This window comes from Larus michahellis, chromosome 6, assembly GCF_964199755.1.
Source record: "Larus michahellis chromosome 6, bLarMic1.1, whole genome shotgun sequence".
Classification (NCBI taxonomy): Eukaryota; Metazoa; Chordata; class Aves; order Charadriiformes; family Laridae; genus Larus; species Larus michahellis.
The window spans coordinates 27,727,592-27,745,502 of NC_133901.1; the positions used below are offsets into that span (position 1 = coordinate 27,727,592).

Genomic DNA, 17,911 nt, shown 5'->3' on the forward strand with positions numbered 1-17,911 from the left:
GAGAGAACATAAAATCTAAAGGTTGACTGATAAATATTAAATTTAGAAAAAATCATAATCAAAACAATTACTGAAAGAATTATATAGATAAAAATTTCAATATTTAAATAAAGCTCATGTGACATTTACAACTCCAGTTAGCTTCATATCAGAAAGAACATGTTATCTAACATGCAGAGGACAGCTGTCATTTAGACACAAATCAATTTAGTTACTATAATTTCACACCAGTTGTTACAGATTAAACAAGAAAGAAATCCAGTTATTCATAGTGATTGATAGTATTTAGCTATTAAACCTGGAGTATACATGATTGTGCCTCCACTTTACAGAAAGCAATCCAAACTGACACTTCCATCTATATCCAATTATTTTCTTATTCATAAACAGCAAAGAGTGCTGTAAATTGACTTCCTTTCATTTCTGTTAATTAGTTCAGTGAAACCAAAAGCGCACGAGAAACAGGGTTAGTTTAGCGCAAAGACAACTTGATGCGTGCAGCCATGAGGTGGTATATGTAAATAAACATTTACATATACACACACTTTAAACACCACAGAGACGCAAGGTGAAAATAAAAATAGAAGGGCAAAAAGAATGATGCAGAGAGTCAGAAGCAGCAAGAAAATAAAGGAAAATGGTGTTTCCACGTGCAGTAGATTTTCAAAGCGGTTAACATTTTCCCACTCTGCTCTTCAGCTGTTCCTGAAAGTACTTCTGGGGCTCCAACGCATCACTGAAGTGCACACTTAGAGACAGATTCCTTCCAACCACGCGAGCACTGTCTTTGATGTACAGTGTACTTATGTTAAACACAGTAAGCAAAACTATTGCACACAGCCACACCTTGCAAGATCTGAAGCAAAGAATTATCTAGCATGAGATGATTAATTCTAACAAGGAAAATTAGGTAAGTTATAACAAAAATAAATAGCTTTAGAATAACGTATATGCTTCAGCATTTGGTTCAGGAGTGCTTTGAACGTTAGTACATACTACATTTTGGGCATGTAATTCATAATATTGCTAAAAATTTTTAAGTTGCCAATAAAAGCTAAAACTATCATAATAATCTGAAGTACTAACCATCATACATAACTAATCTAGGATTTCTACTCACAAAAAATAATCAACTATTAAAAATGTCTCTACATAGGGACATCAATATTTGTTTAATCCAGTTCAGCATGGTTTATACATCAAGATTCCTCCTCCTTTCCCCCTTGCCACCATAACGAGTTATGAGAAAAGAAAACTGTAGGGCCACTTTCAATCGAGGGTTCCTGTTTACTAAGAAAGATTTTTTTGGGGATAGAGAAGCAGCCAACAAAGCAATGTGGTTAAGAATTACAGGTTGTAACAGATTAGACAACTAAAATATCCCAATTTAGGAAGCATTGTTGCTTTTCCGATTCATCTCAGCCATATAACAATGAATAAAATGATCAGAGCTTAACTTAAGTAAAGTGATGTGCAGATGTTCAATAACCACAGCGTATCAGTATAAGCTGTACTTTAAGAGGGAAAACAGACAAAGGAATAACTTTGATGAACACACAGTAGAGACTGCTATTAACAGCAGTATTTAATTGTCTGCGCAAAATTGTTTCTAAGGAGCTGCTGTCATTTTCAGATTGGTAACAGTATAAAGTAGGAAAAAATGCTCCCAGTGACATATTGCTTGTAAATAGCTAAACTCTTACAAGATAAAAGCTACTGCAAGCAAGCAACAGTAAAAACACTCAATGTTTATGCACATACTTTCCTTAAATGCATTTTTAAGGTATCAACTTTAAATAACAGTTTTTATAGAGGCAGAGAACATACAATTTCTAAGTGACACAAAGTACCTGTTCTGCTTTTAACACCATGCTTTAAATGCAACTTGCTTAAACTGAAACAGGACTATACATCTGTAGTGAAGTTGGCTGTAATAATTATTTTGGCCCATGATTTAGTTACATTTTTTTCCTAACTCAAATGTAGAAGGCTGAAATATTTGATTAGTGTGGATACAGTACATATTGTCCCTTAAGCCATCACCTTTCGCTTCTGCTGGGAAGAGCCCATGTTATATTGGCCAGCGGCTCTGCGTGCTTCCTCTTCGTGCTGCTGGATTTGTTGTTGTAACAGAATGAGTTCACCAAGCAGGCCCTGCCGTGAGTTTATAATAGAAAGGAGAGGAAAAATTTGGGGTGTAAGGAGAACAAAGTTAAACCAAAGGGCACGACAAAGATAGATGAAAAACAGGTATGAATGGGTCAGTTCAAACAAAAGTGAAATTTCATTAGCAAGATCACTTGCTAGCTAGCTGGGAGTGGATATAGCCAGCAAAACCATGCATTTTGCAAATCCAGGTAGAACAAAACAATAAACATTTAGCTATGTTTTATAATTATATTCAGCTTCAACTAAGCATCTAAATCTTGAAAAAATTTGACTACCCTGGCTTTGAAATACTCTTAAAAGTTTCACGATTTCATTTCAATTATTCATACCAAAAGTTCTTAAGTATCATCAGTTTTTTACAACTTAATCATGCACATATTTAAAGAGAGTGTTTTGGATACTCTACACCAAGTTGGGCACAACAGCTAATAGGCTCAACTGTGTCAGTATTGTAAAAGTTCTCATTTTGTTCTTATTCCCAGCAATGCAGACAGTTTATAGAAAGATGATTATGCCTGCTACTTAACTTTCTCAGGCTAGGAGAAGAAAAACAGTTTCTAGAGCATAAAGAAAGAAAAAGCCCCCTCTCCACTTCTGTAACACACTGCAGCTTAAATTCATGCTGCCATAATCCTTCCTGATCACTTCAAAATCCCTGCAACTCCATGCTTATTCCTTTACCTATTCAGCATTTCCATGAAGCTGTTTTCTTCTTTTCTCCCTCCACACCAAATATTCTTGTAATGGTAAGCTGTCTTTCAAAACTGGTTTTAGAGATACTATGACAGCATCTACTGGACCTTTATATACATTTATTTCAGAGAATGTAGACAAAAGTATTAATGAACTATTTAAATAAAGCTCTTTAAAAAAAAAATACATCTTCTTCTAAGAAAACATTCAGTGAAATGAAAGGTTTCAAAAATGCACTCTCAGGAATCAAACTCTGAAATAGAACGTCAGTGTAAGAATTCAAGACATCTACCATCAGGTTATACATTTGTTGCATGAAATACACACACAGGCATGTACACATAAGGATAAACAACACAGGAGAGAATGGATAAAAGAAGAGAGACAATCAAATGACCAAACATAACCATTTGTTAAATAGTGATTTATATAACATCTCAAGAACAGAAGAATCTTCACATTTGTGTTTTACTGAACCGCTTTAAGATTTAATATGTTTCTATATTGCCAGACTAGCAAACGCATTAGAGCTGTGCCAAAAACTCAGTCAAAACAAAAGATTTCACTTCTATAGAGCAGCAAGGAGAGACAGCCTCAGGGCTACACAATAATAATATTTTGCCATTTTGCAAACAACAAAACTCTCAATATGACCTGACACCGTTCCTTTAAATGTTACGCTATGGGTCATGAAAACACTAGAAAAAACAATGAACAAAACCTGCCATGAAGGCCTTTTAGCATTTAAACAGCAACTGTAACAAATGTTTGAAGTCACCAAATCTAACTATTTAATGTGTAATTACTTTCTAAGACATCTGGTCCATGTGACTCCTTACTCCATAGTAAAGTATGAAAAGCCCAATTCAACTACAGTTACCCCATTTAATAAAATATTCAAGTAAAAATTACAGTGACTTAAAAGGCTTCTCAATAACATTTTCTTCTTTGTATATGTCAGTCTATAATCTTATTTTCTTTATTTTCTATTTCTTATTTTACAATTTTGAATTAAAAAAAAATTAAAAAAATAATCAAGAATCTTAAAGAGCACAGAACTATACACACAAACACCCAGGCTGGTATGAACCAGGACATGAACAAAAATGTTTCCATCTCTCTGTCATTGGACACTACCACTGCTTCTACCCCCACAAAAATCATCAGTCATTCCAGCGTAAAACTGTATTTACTTTAAATAATTTGATCTAGAAAAAAATCAACCTTAATTAATGGGATTTCAAAAAACAGGTTGTTTACAATCATTATATTATTATTTTCATTATCAAAGAAACAACGTAAATGGGAGTAACACTAGTTGACAAACACAGTGGCACAAATCCTGCAAAGTCATCATGAGAATCTAGGTTCAAAATAAATAAAAAAAAAGCAAAATAAGTGCTGACATTGTTACTGCATATGCTTTAAAAATACATTATTTTACATTAAAAATTAATATGCTGTACTTCACTTGAGTATGATTTTCTCTTTAATTTAAAAGTTTCTCATGACTAAAGTATTTGTATCCCATTTCCATGAACAACCGAAGTCCTGCCTTTTTGCATGTCTTGACTCTTTCCACTATTTCCCATTGATTTCAGTGTGACTGTTCATGGGAAAAGCTGAGCTGCAGTAAGTCCTTGCAGGAAAAATAATTAAATGCTAAGGGATGTAGAGGGGTGAAAATGACAAGGAATGCAAAGAGATCAATTTCTAAGAATTTGAATAAATGCCACAATTTAATCCAGAGTCCCCATAAAATGAAACTGGGAGTTAAGTTGGGAATATAATGGTGCTATGAATAGAAGAGACAAAATAATGGAAACTTTACTGCATAACTTGCAAGAAAGAATGAAACCCGCAGTGGCTGCAGTGAAGAGCTGTAGAATTACTGTGCCGCTTCATACATGGACTGAAGGTGACCCTGTGCTGGCTAAGCAAGGCAGTCTATGCACTGCCAAATCCTTAACGGTATGTCAGGTTCTTCAAGGCATGAGATTTTATCAAATTACCAAAGGCAGAGAAAGGACTCTGTGGTTAGTTTTGAATTATTTGTTTATCTGGCTTCTAAACCCCAAATCAATACTTGAGTTACATTTTTCACACCTACTTCATCACAGCTATAACCACTAAAAATTGGAATTTGCTTGCTTTAATATGAAAATGAAACTCTTCAGGAAAGTTTTTTGGAGACAGACAATAGCGCAAGATAATCTTCTAAGAAGGTTTAAGTGCAAGCATGACCTAGTCCCACAAATATAATACAATAAAATATTTTACTACACCACAGCTTTTATAAATATCTTCTCTCCTCTTTCTCCAAGAATAAAATGTCTTATTTTATACAAGTAGAAACATATTTAAACTCCATTTATTTAAATTACTTATCTGAACACTCAGGTAATTTTCATTTCATTCTCTTTTCAACAAATTGTACCTTTTGCATTAAATGAGAGATGTAAGATGAATGCATTAGCTGGCAAGAAGCAGTACAGCCCGATTCGGTGTTTGGGACAACGTTCACTCTCTCAAAGTTATCTTGCAAACTAACTGGTTTCTTACTCATTCCACAGGAAGTTTTTAGAGACCCATCTCTAAATGGGAGGAGCATGCCCAGTAACAATTCTACAGCATTTTCCTCCAAGTGAGGAATTTGTACATATCTTTGCCAGTTACTCGTCTTTTCCACAATGAAACATAGAAAAACAGCTCATCAGACACATTTAATACCATGCTACAGCACCTTCTGCATCCATACAATCACAATTCTTAAACTAGTATTGGTTGGCAGTGGAAAGCATTGAATGAAAAAAAGGCCATCTAACCCATTGTCTTGAAAATATGAATTTTGCTTGCCAATAAACTAAGTGATTATGCTTTGTTAGGTATTCATGTGTCTTTTGAAATATTACAACCAAAATTGATCATATTAATTAGCAAACCAACACTTTCTAAGTGTAACATATCAGATATAATTGGAGTAACAAACATTAGTACACCAGACTAAATTTTCTAAATCATATTGATTTAATATGGGCTGTTATTTTCTGTACCACAGCCAAAGTTCTGTTGGCAACATAAAAATGCAGTTGTCACTGCATCTGAAAAAAACAGAATAATAAGTATTAGTGATATTACTGGTATTCAGAAAAAAAAAAATCTGTTAATTTATTTATCAGAGACAATAAACTAAGATGGCCACTTCTTCACAAATCAATAGTAAAGTATTTTTTATGTTTTAAACAGTGAAACCTGTGCTAAGCAATCACTTAAGAGAAAATAAAACAACAAATATAGACAGTTTGCTGACAAAGGGGAAACAAAAAGCTAACTTAATTCTCATTTAGAAATCCATCACTGTTCTAAAGGGAAAACAACAGTTATAAAAAGTGAGCTTTGTACAGGTTTCACTATATATTGCCATGCAGAATTAATGTAGAATAAACGTATACATGCCTGCATATACAGAAATGCATTTTATGTAAAAGACCTGATTATAGTTCAGAAACTTTCAGTTGTAAAAATAAATATATAAAAATTTACAAATTCACCGATATATATTATTTTCCTAACATTTTTAAAAATAATTTTTAAAAATATACACAGGAAAAATGAAGAGCCTTTAAAGAATGAGCAACATTACAATTTAGGAATTTAATATAAATGCGATCTACTACTCACGAAAACAAAAAAAAAAAATCAAACTTTACCATCTTTACTTCAAGGAAAACATGCTAAAAATTTTAGTTATCAAAATACAGTAACTTTTTTTCCAGACGATAGTAACAAAAGCGTGATGTATGCTTTTTCTATGTAAAGAAAGTAAAAAGACAGACTATTTAAGAAACAGAAATTCTTTACTAAGGCGGAAAGTCTTTATTATGGTAGATCCTTAAGTAAGAATCACAGCTGTGAAAATATCAACAGAAATGAGGTTGCAAGCAAAAATACTTGAAAATAACCAGCCTAAATCAACTTCAGTAATAAGTTATAAGCTCAAGTGCCACTGAGAACACGTCCCTAAAAAACTGCAAAGGCACCCAAGATACCTAAAATTACATTCTTATTACAAACCAATTTTCTTAAGAATGCAATTCCTAAAATGTTTTATGACTGCTTTGTATTTTCCTTACACCAAAATGTTTGTTATCATTGTACTGTTTCTATATTAAAAACAACAATGCATACTCAAGTAATTTTCAATGATAAATTCTATTCAAGCTGCTTCAAATAAACACCTACAACTAGCTATTGAAGCTAGTTCTAAAAAAAAAATTACCTGGTGTCAAGACATTTTTAGTTTTGCAAGAAGAGTAATTACCTTCTTGTACTGTTTGTCATTGTCATATCCTTGGTCAGTAGCTCTGAATGCTGTTTCTCCTGGAGAACCTAGGACATAATTACAGAAACTCATTATCACACACAAAAGGCACTTAAAAATTCTCAAACTACACCTACTATAAAATTAAAGTTTCAACTCCTATGAATTATTAATTCAATAATCTTTGAAGTTCCTATTAGAAAAAGATTCACCTTAAGAAACTGAAAAAGAAATTCAGTTTAAAACTTATCTGAAAATTTTATGTCTAGTTTGTGGCTCAGATTAGTTATATAGCAAGGGAGTAGGTGGCTTTAGTTAGACTATTAAAGTTTTAAAAACATTGTAAAATTAATTATTTCTGATAAACATGAAAGAATAACACAAACTCCATTGGTATTATTGTAACGAGAAAAAAAAACATTCTTTCCTATTGTAATAACATAGGTTTTCAAAATAAGCTTCTGTAAAATGCCTGAAATAAAAAGCATCTGCTAAGGACTGTGGCAGAGAAATAACAACCATTCATCTATTCATTCTCACAGGGGAGGATCTAAGTATTTTTAAAATAGTTGGAAAGTATTTGCAATTCAATATTAAATTGCTGTAAATAGTGGTGTTTACATTGATATTCACTCCTCTTAGTATAGTAGTGTTTGAAGAGTTTGCTTTAAAGAGGCAGGTTAAGGGCAGTAAAAAGGGCTTTTACACACCTAACAACAGAAGTAGATCAGAAGCTCCTAAGACTTCACTAACCAAATTGTAACCTGTGAAAAATCAGCAGAAGAGGGGAAATAAAAATTATAAATACAAAACAAAATTCAAAACAAAGATGAGGCATCTTTGTCTCATTTGGAGGACCACACAATCATAAATGGCAACTATGCCCATGTGAGTATGATAACAAATAATAGGTGACATTTCACGATACCAGTCAGCACCACCACAATTTTAAACAGCCAAAACACATAGGAGATTGTAATCTACTTGTCACTATTGATCTTGATTATTAAGTTGTATAATAGGAATAACCTTGCACTTTATTACAAGAATGACTGGGTGAAGTTTTGAGCTGTGTTCATTAGCAAGTCAGATATGATCATCAAATCAAGCATTTTTAGTTTTAAAAAACCCACTGATCAGAAATGTCTTATTTAAATCTCCCAAAACCTGAAAAACATTAAAGCTACTACTGCCTGGACACACTGAATCTACAAGTCATCCCCCCCCCTTTTTTTTTTTTTTTTTCTGTGAAGGATTTAGAATTCCTGCCTACTCCTTTGAAACACAGCTCCTACCTAAGCTAAATCTTCATGCAAGTTCTTTTGGAGTTGTGTCCAGGTGGAAAATACCTTTCAACCCAAAAGAATACCTTAATCATAAGTCTCTATTTCACATGCTTGCAACATTAAGAGCCATCATCCTTAATAATCCAGCTCTTTTCTCCTGTAACAGCTGTGGCACTGTTACTGTCCAGCATCACTCTCACCTTCTCCAAATTCCAGCTGGACGCATACAGCTTTTATGACTCACTGAAGCAATGTAGCTTTCAATCTGTTTGTTTAGAGTTGTACAAGAATTCTAGTTTTCTATTCAATTTTGCATTTTGGTTCTCTGTAGTTGCTACTAGAATTCTTGCTTTTAAAAATACATTACACTTACCTATGTCCATAACACTTTCAGACGAGATATTCAATGAAAAGGCATGCACTTTCAGGATCCACTTTTTTTTAGTGTGTAAGGACATACCTGTAACCTCATCTTGTAATAGTTTATGTTTGCAAAACCAAAACTAAGCTGAAAAATTGTTCTCACCAGGAGAAAAAAATCCTTTCAGTGAAGTGAAGCTCTCTCCAATCTTGTCAAAGTCAGGCAGAAGTTTGGCAAGGTCATCTGCATCAGGAAGGGCTTTGATAAGTTTTTCTAGGAAAACAGTAAAACAGCTAATGAGTAAGGTTTTTTCCCTATTATTTTTGTAAACAAAAACGGCTTAGGCTGTAAAACCTAGCAACTGTTTCAAGACATGGTTTTTTCCCTTTTTTTTTTTAAATAAAGAATTCCAAAGTTTCTTTCCACATGCACCTCCCCCCATTAGTGTTGGGAAAGATTATCAGATCTGAAAAATCAATTGCTTTTTAGACTTTGAACTTCCTGATAAGTTGGTTGCCTCAGGTACTTTAAAATAGTCTAACATCTATTCCTGCATTTCACCACATTATTCTCTCACACACCTTGTAGAGGATGTTTTAAAATTACATGACAGTGTAACTATGCTCACCTCTTGCACATTTTAAGAAAAGCTTATTTTTTAATTTCATAAGCCAGCCAATTCTGTAATCCTTCAAAAAAACCCCACAAACTTTCTGGCTTTGAAGTGCTATAAAAAAGTAGCATCCACTAGCAATAAAAACAAGAAAACATCTGCCTCAGTTATTCAGTCTCTGCATTTATCTAAGAAATGCTCATACATGTCGTAAAATCTTCATAAACTTTTTTTTTTTAAAAAAAGAACACTACCTTAGTACCCTGCACATATAAGAAGTAACTCGGTGCTTGTTTTTCAGATTTCTATCCTTGAGCTGAAAATATGCAAGAAACCTACTGTAACCAGAAGGTTCAAGAAAACAGAGTCTATATTTTTCATTTTCTTTTCTTCTGTATGTTCAAAATAATTTTGTAGATAGGTAGGTTCACTATTCTGCATTTTCAATTGGCCTTTTACTCATACATGTCTGTAACTTATCTATTTATAATTCTACTTGTAGTAAGTGTCATTCATATAGAAAGAAAGAACTTAGCTCATAATACTACCAAAAACCTGTGTAAGTCACGATCATGTTGCAAGTCTCCTTTGAATAATGGAATTACATGGCCATATGAAAGGAACAAAAACATTCTCAAATGAAAGGATGAATTATGGAATATCAATGCTAAACAATGCTTAATTTCTTCCTACAAACACACTGATACAAACACCTTGGTAAGACACACACCAAACTAACGTCAGAAGTTCACTCAAATTACATTACAATGATACTACTGGAGAGAGGCATTGCGAACCTGCACCTTTATGTTTAAGTTTTACATATGCTAGTCTTTAGATAAAAGTAATATTTTAGCTTTTGTGATACCGAAGTCAATATGTTCATCAAGCTCCCAAATGAAGTCAGGAACAATCCATTTATATTCATCGAGATCTGGCATCATGTCCTTCCACTGATCATATGTCTAATACAAAAAGGAAAAAAAAAAGTAGAAATAGAAGAAATGTATGTAGAGAAGCATATGAGCAATCTATTGAAAAATAATTCCTACATATTAAACGTAGTAACCCACCATCTTCTAGATATGAATGATGCTACTTGGACCTTTTAAAGTCTATACTAGTTCTCTAAACAACGTGTTTTCCATATTCATTCATCTTTATTGTCATTAGCTAACCAAAAAATGATATCTTGTATTTTTGTGGATATTGTTCTGAAGAATATAGTAACAAAGACAAAAAGCATAAAAGAGCTTCCAAAGACAAATACCTTCTTCACCGTATAACCACCACCTACAGCAGATCCTAATATAAGATAGCGAAGTTTGAGAAGCCTTGATGCTAGTCTAGCTAGCCAAAAGTTCCTGTGGAACTGGTATCCATATTTTACATTTAAAAGTTTTGTTTTGCGTAGGGGAAGACGATTAAGAGAAGAGAACAGCTGAACGGATATCCTTAACGGAGGTCTTTGAAATTTTGAACTTGGGTAGTAGGGATGATGTATACTTCGGGAAACAAGATGCAAGTTTTGAAGTGGTGATTTTCTTTTTATTCCATAGCTGCTATTTGCTAGACTCCGGCAGATGACACTAAAAGAAAGAAATAAAAACTCTAAGCAACAGATTTCCTCAACACACCATTAACTCAATAACCTCTTTAGAAGCAATTCACATTACATTTTAGCTGGTTACATTACATCATTGGTATGGTACCAGGAAAACAAAAAGCTCTAAACATAGTTAATGGATATAGCATTTCTCGTGATTACAGAAATAAAACCTTAAATACCATTTATGAAGTCTGTTATGAACTAAATTTAACTTCCACACTGGATTAAGGCAAGTAACATGTCTGTGGTAAAAAACAGTTTGGGCAAACAAGAGATAAGAATCCACAGAAGACTATGATCAACTTGCAACATAAAAGAAAACTTGACAGTTCAGCCTATCTTGTTATTCAAAATGAACTTCTAGATAACACTAAGATTGTAGAGGATTTTCAAACTCAAAAAAAACAACACACAGACAAAATTCCTTTGCAAAATACACCTGTCCTTTTTTGTCAAAGCAGATTCTCCGTTGCAGTTGAAACACGTACTAAATGACATCTTTCAGTTTCTTTAATATTCTCCAGTTCCAGAATTACAGCACTATTGTTTTGTCTTAGGTCACTTGTAGCCAAGATTACTTATGGAGATGGCTGCACCATGGTTGTTGAAGACTTCAATAAAGTAATTCAGATTTATGCAAGAGGGAAAAGATTTGACTCAGAAAACAGAGCCCAGCCATGAAAAGCACATGTTAAAACACAGGAACCTCATCAATCTTGCCTACATTAAAACAAACACATAGGTTGGAATAAAGCTCCTTGTATAATTTCTATTACGCTATTTGTGTGCTTCAACGTTTTGAGGTGGCTTTGCTAGTTCAGGGAAGAGACAACTGCTGTGGAAAAAGCATTTTCTTTTGTAACTTTTAGTCTCACCATCATATCAGAATGGTTAATATTAAAATTTACTGGATGCAAAATATGAGTGAAGTTACAGTTCTTGAAATTAATGCTTGTCCCTTGATGCTTTTTTCAGAGTTCTCAATGTTATGAAGTGCATTTACTTACAAAGGGGACAAATACAAAAGAAGGAAGTGCTTCACACCATCGAGAAGGCAAATTATTCATCCCATAATCCTAAATAATTTAAAATTATCAGATCTTAAAGAGATTAAGTGAATCATGTGAAATGGAAAATTTATAGCATTTTCTAATAACGTGCTCTATAATCTATATAATTCTTTGCCTTGAGATTTTCCATGTACTAGAGATGACATTATCTAAGACAGGCATATTCTTAATGTCCAAATAAGTGGAAGTCTTTGTTATAAAAGCACTTTTGACCCAGAAATTGAGCTTTTGGAAGATAAGTTGAAAATCAGAATTATGAGAATTGAGACGTTTTCCTCTCTTAAAACACCAGTTGTCCCAATGATCTATGTTTAGAAATTTCCTTTAGCATAATGGAAAGCTTAAAAAAAACAGAACTCCACTGACTCTTATGAAAGTCCTCATTCATAAAAGTCACTAAGATTTTAAGGGATACTCTTTTGCTACTCTACTACACTATCTAGAAGGCTGTGCCTTTGCAGTAACAAACCTAGTATCTAGAAAGAGGATAACAAGCAGGAGTGGAATAATCCCTAAAGTAGCAACAAGTTTCTCCTCTCTGACATGGAATTACAAGAGGGTCAGAAACTAACCACAGATGGGACCAATACAAAAGTGGCTACATAACAATAAAAAGTGAAAGTGCCTCCACACTAGAAACATTTTATTTAACTGCTTCTGAAGGCAGTATTTTAAATCAGAGTGTGGTAAGCCTGTATGAATCAAGCTGATGACTGGGCCATTATTTCTTTTGTTTTGCAGTCACTACCATTACACATATATTTAATATTTTCAGCAGAGACCAAGTAGTAGCATATACTATGGCAGTCACTTCTCATTATTAGTCTTCACAGAGGTTAAAGACATTTTGTAATATTATGTCATTTTCTTCTCTGTCACTATGCTTTTAAAATACAGTTTCACAGCATTCATTCTGTGTGTTTAAATTGAAGGTAAAACTGAGTTTCACCACAAATTGTTATGGCAAGAACTTGATCAACAACAATTGCTTTTTGAGTGCTATCGCATTATTTCAAACCCTACTTGCTTTAATTGCACATATAAAAACTTATTCCTTAAAAAATCCCCACTACTCCATCTACCAAAACTTCCATTCCTCCTTCCTTCTCTCCTCCTTCTGCTAAAATCTCCTGATGAATACTGACAAAAAAAAAAAATCACCTTATGATCTTCAATTAAAAGTGCAGTTAGAATGAAGAGGGTGCCAAAACAATGCTATTACATGAAGTATTTAATAAGTTACAAATTTAAAGCCTCTGCAAAGCCTTCCAGACATGAGTAGCTCTGCCATTAGAATCTGCCTGATTACAGTCCTGCAACCTGACTAATCTTGCATTGCACTGAGATTTATAGATACCTTGTAAAACAAGAAAAAGTAGCCTATTACTATCAGTAGTCAAGCATTCCACCTGGAAGTCATAGCTAACATTTTACACATATTGCTCTGTTTTAAGAGTTCAAAAAATCCTCACCTCAGCTGGTACAAATTTCCTGTGAAGACAGGTTATACAGACTTTTAATAACTATGACTGCAAAGCAGTCTTTCAAATGTAACCCAACAAAAGCACTGTGGTATTTTCTTTCTCATTCAGCATTAGACAATGCTTATTTTCCTACTGCTGCTCCCAAATCTTCCAAGGAACATCATGGGATTACCGGCCATTCAGTTTCACTGCTTCTGTCTGGAATTGTGTGTAAGAATGGTGAAAACCAGGAGAATTGCAACATTTGGCTGGGAGGGCCAAGGTCTGGAGACGAAAGTGGCTCAAACACCTTGGGCGGGAATGTGGGAGACAAAGCCCCCTTCCACATCACAGCCCAGACCCCGGGGGAGCTGAAGGATGGGGAATTTCCCGGGGGAGCTGAAGGACGGGGAATTCTCCCGCTGGGCAGCAGCAGTCCCACTCCAGCAGGCCTCGGGCTCGCCCCTGCGCTATTCACACACACGCTGTTCCCCCTCACCCCGCTGTGCGGCTCCGGCCTCCCCCACCGGCAGCCCCCTTCCCCCGGGTGCCCCCGGGTGCAGAGGCCCCGAAGCGGGAAGAAGCGGGAGGAGGGTGGCGGCTCCGGCGGCCGCTCGCTCCTCACAGCCGCCGCGCCCCTGAGGGGCCAGGCCCGCCGGCGGCCCGCAGCGCCCGCCCTGACCCCTGCCACGGCCCGCCCCGCTCACCAAGCCGCCGCCGCCCGCGTCCGCCACATCCTAACGGCCGGCAGGGGCCCGGAGGAGCCGCACGCACCGCGGCCGCTGGCCGGGGCTCCGCCGCCGGGCCTGGAGCCCCGGGCTGCGCGGGCAAGGGCAGGTGGAGCCGCCGCGGCCGCCGGCTGCGGGGCTGCCGCCGCTTCCGGGCACCGCGGTCCGGTACGGCTGGCCCGGCTGGAAACCACGCCTCCCCGCGGAAAGGTTCCGGGAGCGGCGGCGGCGGGTTTTGAGCGAGCACCTCGGAGGGGCGCCCGGCTCGGAGGGGCGGAGAGGCGGGAAAATTATGGTGCTCCGCAGCCGGGCCTTGTGTTCCCCCTCACACCCCAGCGACGGCAGGGATAGGCCTTAGCGCCTTACCCCTGTGCCGGCCCAGGGCATCCCCGGGAAGGCCTGGCCTGGCCCGGCCTGGAGAGGGCAGTGAGGCCTAGCCCCGGGTGGAGGGCTCTGGTTGTACCAGGGTCTTCCAGGCCGCTTAAATACCATTCCCAGACGAGTTCCCAGCTGTTGTTGCGCTGAAGCGCACGAAATGAGTGGCAGCGCTGCCTTGAAAGCTGGAAAACACACGGCGTGTCCAAATGGGCTTCTGTGAATTGTGGAGGGGGGTTGCTGGCAGAACCACATGGAAGTGGGAGGCAGAGGAGGAACCAGGCGCGTTCAGCAGATCTGTCCATCCGCCCTCAGACAGAATCACCTCTAGTTACGTCATTTCTGAGAGGTGCGTGCCTCACCTGTCCGTAAAGACCACAGGCGATAGAGCATTCACCTGGCAATACCAGTGCTTGCTAATATTAATAGAAAGTTTGCCCTCATGCCCGATTTGAATCTTTCTTACCGCAAGTTAACTCTATCCATAGTGGACACACAGAATATAATTTTCTGCATTTATGTGTTTGAAAGCTGTTGTCATGGCTCCAGTCATACTCCTTTTCTTTAGATTAAACAACCCTCTTCCATCTTTTCTGAGCCCTTTCTCATGCTTCTCTGTGCTGTCCTGTAGACTGTCACCCGTTGGTTCACAGCTTCCTTTTTGTAATATGCCCAGGACTGGGTCTCACGTGCTGAGCTAAACAGAAAAAGAGATTTGGGGTGTTTTATAGGCCAAGCTTCTATTTATATAGTGGGATTTTTCAGAGCTAAATAAGTTGCACAAGGATGACATAAGACCTACATGTATTTTCAGGACTGAGAAGTTGTAGGGATGAGGTGAGGCACGTTTTTGTCTTTTGCTTCCTTCCTTCCTTTTAGATTCATATTTAAGGGACTATCTTTTGTTTAAATCTTACCTTTGCTTTTGTATTTTAACTTGTTATTTTTGTGATTTATATCTGGGTTTTAAGACAAATTTCAATTTAAAAATAAGAATGATGAAACTCCATAGGACATGATAGAAATAACTTTTTATTTATAAACTAATGTGTAATTCTTACTTTGAACTGTAGAGGGCAATATATAACTAAAGGTTCTAATATAGGATGGTTTAGAGGTTTTTTCTCCGGGAGAAAGTGAACCCGCTTCAGAAAACGAACAAATTACACCATATTCATTGGTTCTGGAATAACAGATTTTGCTGGAATACTATGATAGGTTATCAAACTATGGAAATTATGAATGTTTCATGAATTTAATCTTTTTTTTTCTTTTTTTCAGAGATGAAGATACAAATCTCTCTAATAAGAATGTTCTGTAGGAGCAGAAATTGTCTACGGGAGCTGGAATAAGCCTATGAATTGTGAGTACATTGGATGACCCTTGATTCTTCCCTATCCCACCCAGGTTTGGTGGGATATTCTGTATGCAGCTCATCTGTCTTCTCTGTGAAAGGGCAGCCAAGGACCCCTACTGCACTCTAGTCTTCTACAGACACTAGAAAGAGCAAGGCTGACATTTGGGGAAGCAGAAAAAGCTGACCAGGCAGAAAAAGCGTGTGTGGCACTCCTGTTTTCCACCCCTGGCACCTCCCAAAATAATGAGTCATTTCCCAAAATCATCAGCCTGCCTTAGAAAAGGTACGTCCGCAGTTATTTCCTGTCTTTTATAGCTTCTAGGTAGCACTGCTCAGTTTTCCTGTATAATCAGGTTTATGACTTTATTGCATTCTTCCTTTTTAATTTTAACTCGAAGATTGCAATTCTCATGTGACAACTGGAGATTTCCTGTTGCTGGGTCTCAGAAGAACAAAATGAAAAGTTGAGAGGCTCAAAGCTATCCTCAGAATTTCAGTGTGGGGAAGGAAGGGGTAACACTGCAGGTGAGGTATGGAGAGCACCTCATTCCCCCTTGATCTTGTTGCAACAAATCTCCCTTAACAGGGAGATTTTAACTCCCTAAGTACAGTTATATTCTTTCCTGTCCAACCTCTGGTCTGGGTTCCTTTTGAAAGTGTGCTAGATGTCCAATGCAAACTGCTTGTCACCAGCATTTTACAAACATAAAATAACAAAAAAAACCCAAACAACATGTACATCTGGTTTGCAGATCTGTGCCTGGCTCATGTTATTAGTAATGGGCAGCTTTTCTGATATTGATTGACCTAGCTCCCTCATTTTCTCTTCTCTGTTCCCTGCATTTCTCCCATTTCAGTTTCCCTGAGCCTGCCCACTGCAGGATGTGCAGTGGTCTTTCCTGGTACTTGGGGCTTGTACAAGTCCGTGCCACATGGAAGTAAAACGCTGTTGAACAGGAACTAAATTCACACCTCTTGATCTGTTTCAGTCACCCTAGAAATAATATTTTAGTTTCCTTAACATATTTGCTAGAAGAACAGGTTTGCCTCTCCTGATCTCATTCCTAAAATATTTGGTGTGTAACTTCTTAAAAATTAGCAAAGGACAAGGAAATGAGAATGAATCACAAGACTAATAAACAAATGCAGCCTGACAGAAACAAAAAAAGGAGGTGACAAAACGCTTAGTGCTGTATTTCTGCCAGCTTCCTTTTGGCCCTGTTTTGGAGGTCAGAGACATTTTTATCTGGTTCACTGACATCAGTGGGGAACTCCACGTTCCCCAAGGAGTGAGTAAATAACTTCCATGATGTTTCCGAAAACTATATAGTGAAGTCAGAAAACATTCTGTGATGATATTCTTAATAATGAATAAAAATACTGGTTACAGATCCTACATGGCTGGATCCTGACACACAGTCAGTGCATAAATCCACCTGCACAAACTGGGCCCCCTATTTACAATGCCAGAGTTTGAATTTTTTCTCCAAGGCATATGTGGGGATCGCAGCTGGGCGCTTAGTTCAGGCTGGTTGCTAAGAGTGTTAACACCAGCAATGCCTATTTTTCTTCTAATTTGGACACGCTCCTGGTCTCCAGTGATTCCATAATCTCTTGAAGAAAAATATTCCCCTCTTGCCCTCCCCTGAAATTTGCATGCCGACAGCATTTGTTTGCACCTATCAATCAGAGTTATGACCCAGAATCAGACTGTGGTGAACACTTGTGAAATCTAACTTTTTCTTTCTTGTAGTGTCTTTGAGTGAACTTTGCATGTACCCTCGCAGTCGCAAAACTCCAACAACAGAATGAAGGGAGGAGGGACGAATGTTACCTGCTAACCCCACAGAGAGGGAGGAGCTCCAT

General features: G+C 37.1%; 1 protein-coding gene across 8 annotated transcripts in view; it reads right to left on the bottom strand.

The window, feature by feature from the left end:
- The window catches only part of OPA1 (OPA1 mitochondrial dynamin like GTPase), a 55,510-nt gene extending 40,998 nt beyond the window's left edge, over window positions 1-14,512 (bottom strand). For 2 of the 8 annotated variants that reach the window (XM_074591217.1, XM_074591219.1), the window contains exons 1-7: window positions 14,293-14,503; window positions 10,714-11,032; window positions 10,312-10,408; window positions 8,996-9,103; window positions 7,894-7,947; window positions 7,184-7,251; window positions 2,044-2,154 (exon numbers count right to left, since the gene is read on the bottom strand). In XM_074591217.1, coding sequence (XP_074447318.1) covers window positions 2,044-2,154; window positions 7,184-7,251; window positions 7,894-7,947; window positions 8,996-9,103; window positions 10,312-10,408; window positions 10,714-11,032; window positions 14,293-14,321 — 786 coding nt within the window. In that variant the 5' untranslated portion in view covers window positions 14,322-14,503. Of the gene's footprint in view, window positions 1-2,043; window positions 2,155-7,183; window positions 7,252-7,893; window positions 7,948-8,995; window positions 9,104-10,311; window positions 10,409-10,713; window positions 11,033-14,292 lie in introns of all 8 variants that reach the window. The other 6 variants (XM_074591222.1, XM_074591223.1, XM_074591220.1 and 3 more) reach the window with 4 other exon arrangements.
- Between the last annotated feature and the right edge of the window lie 3,399 nt (window positions 14,513-17,911).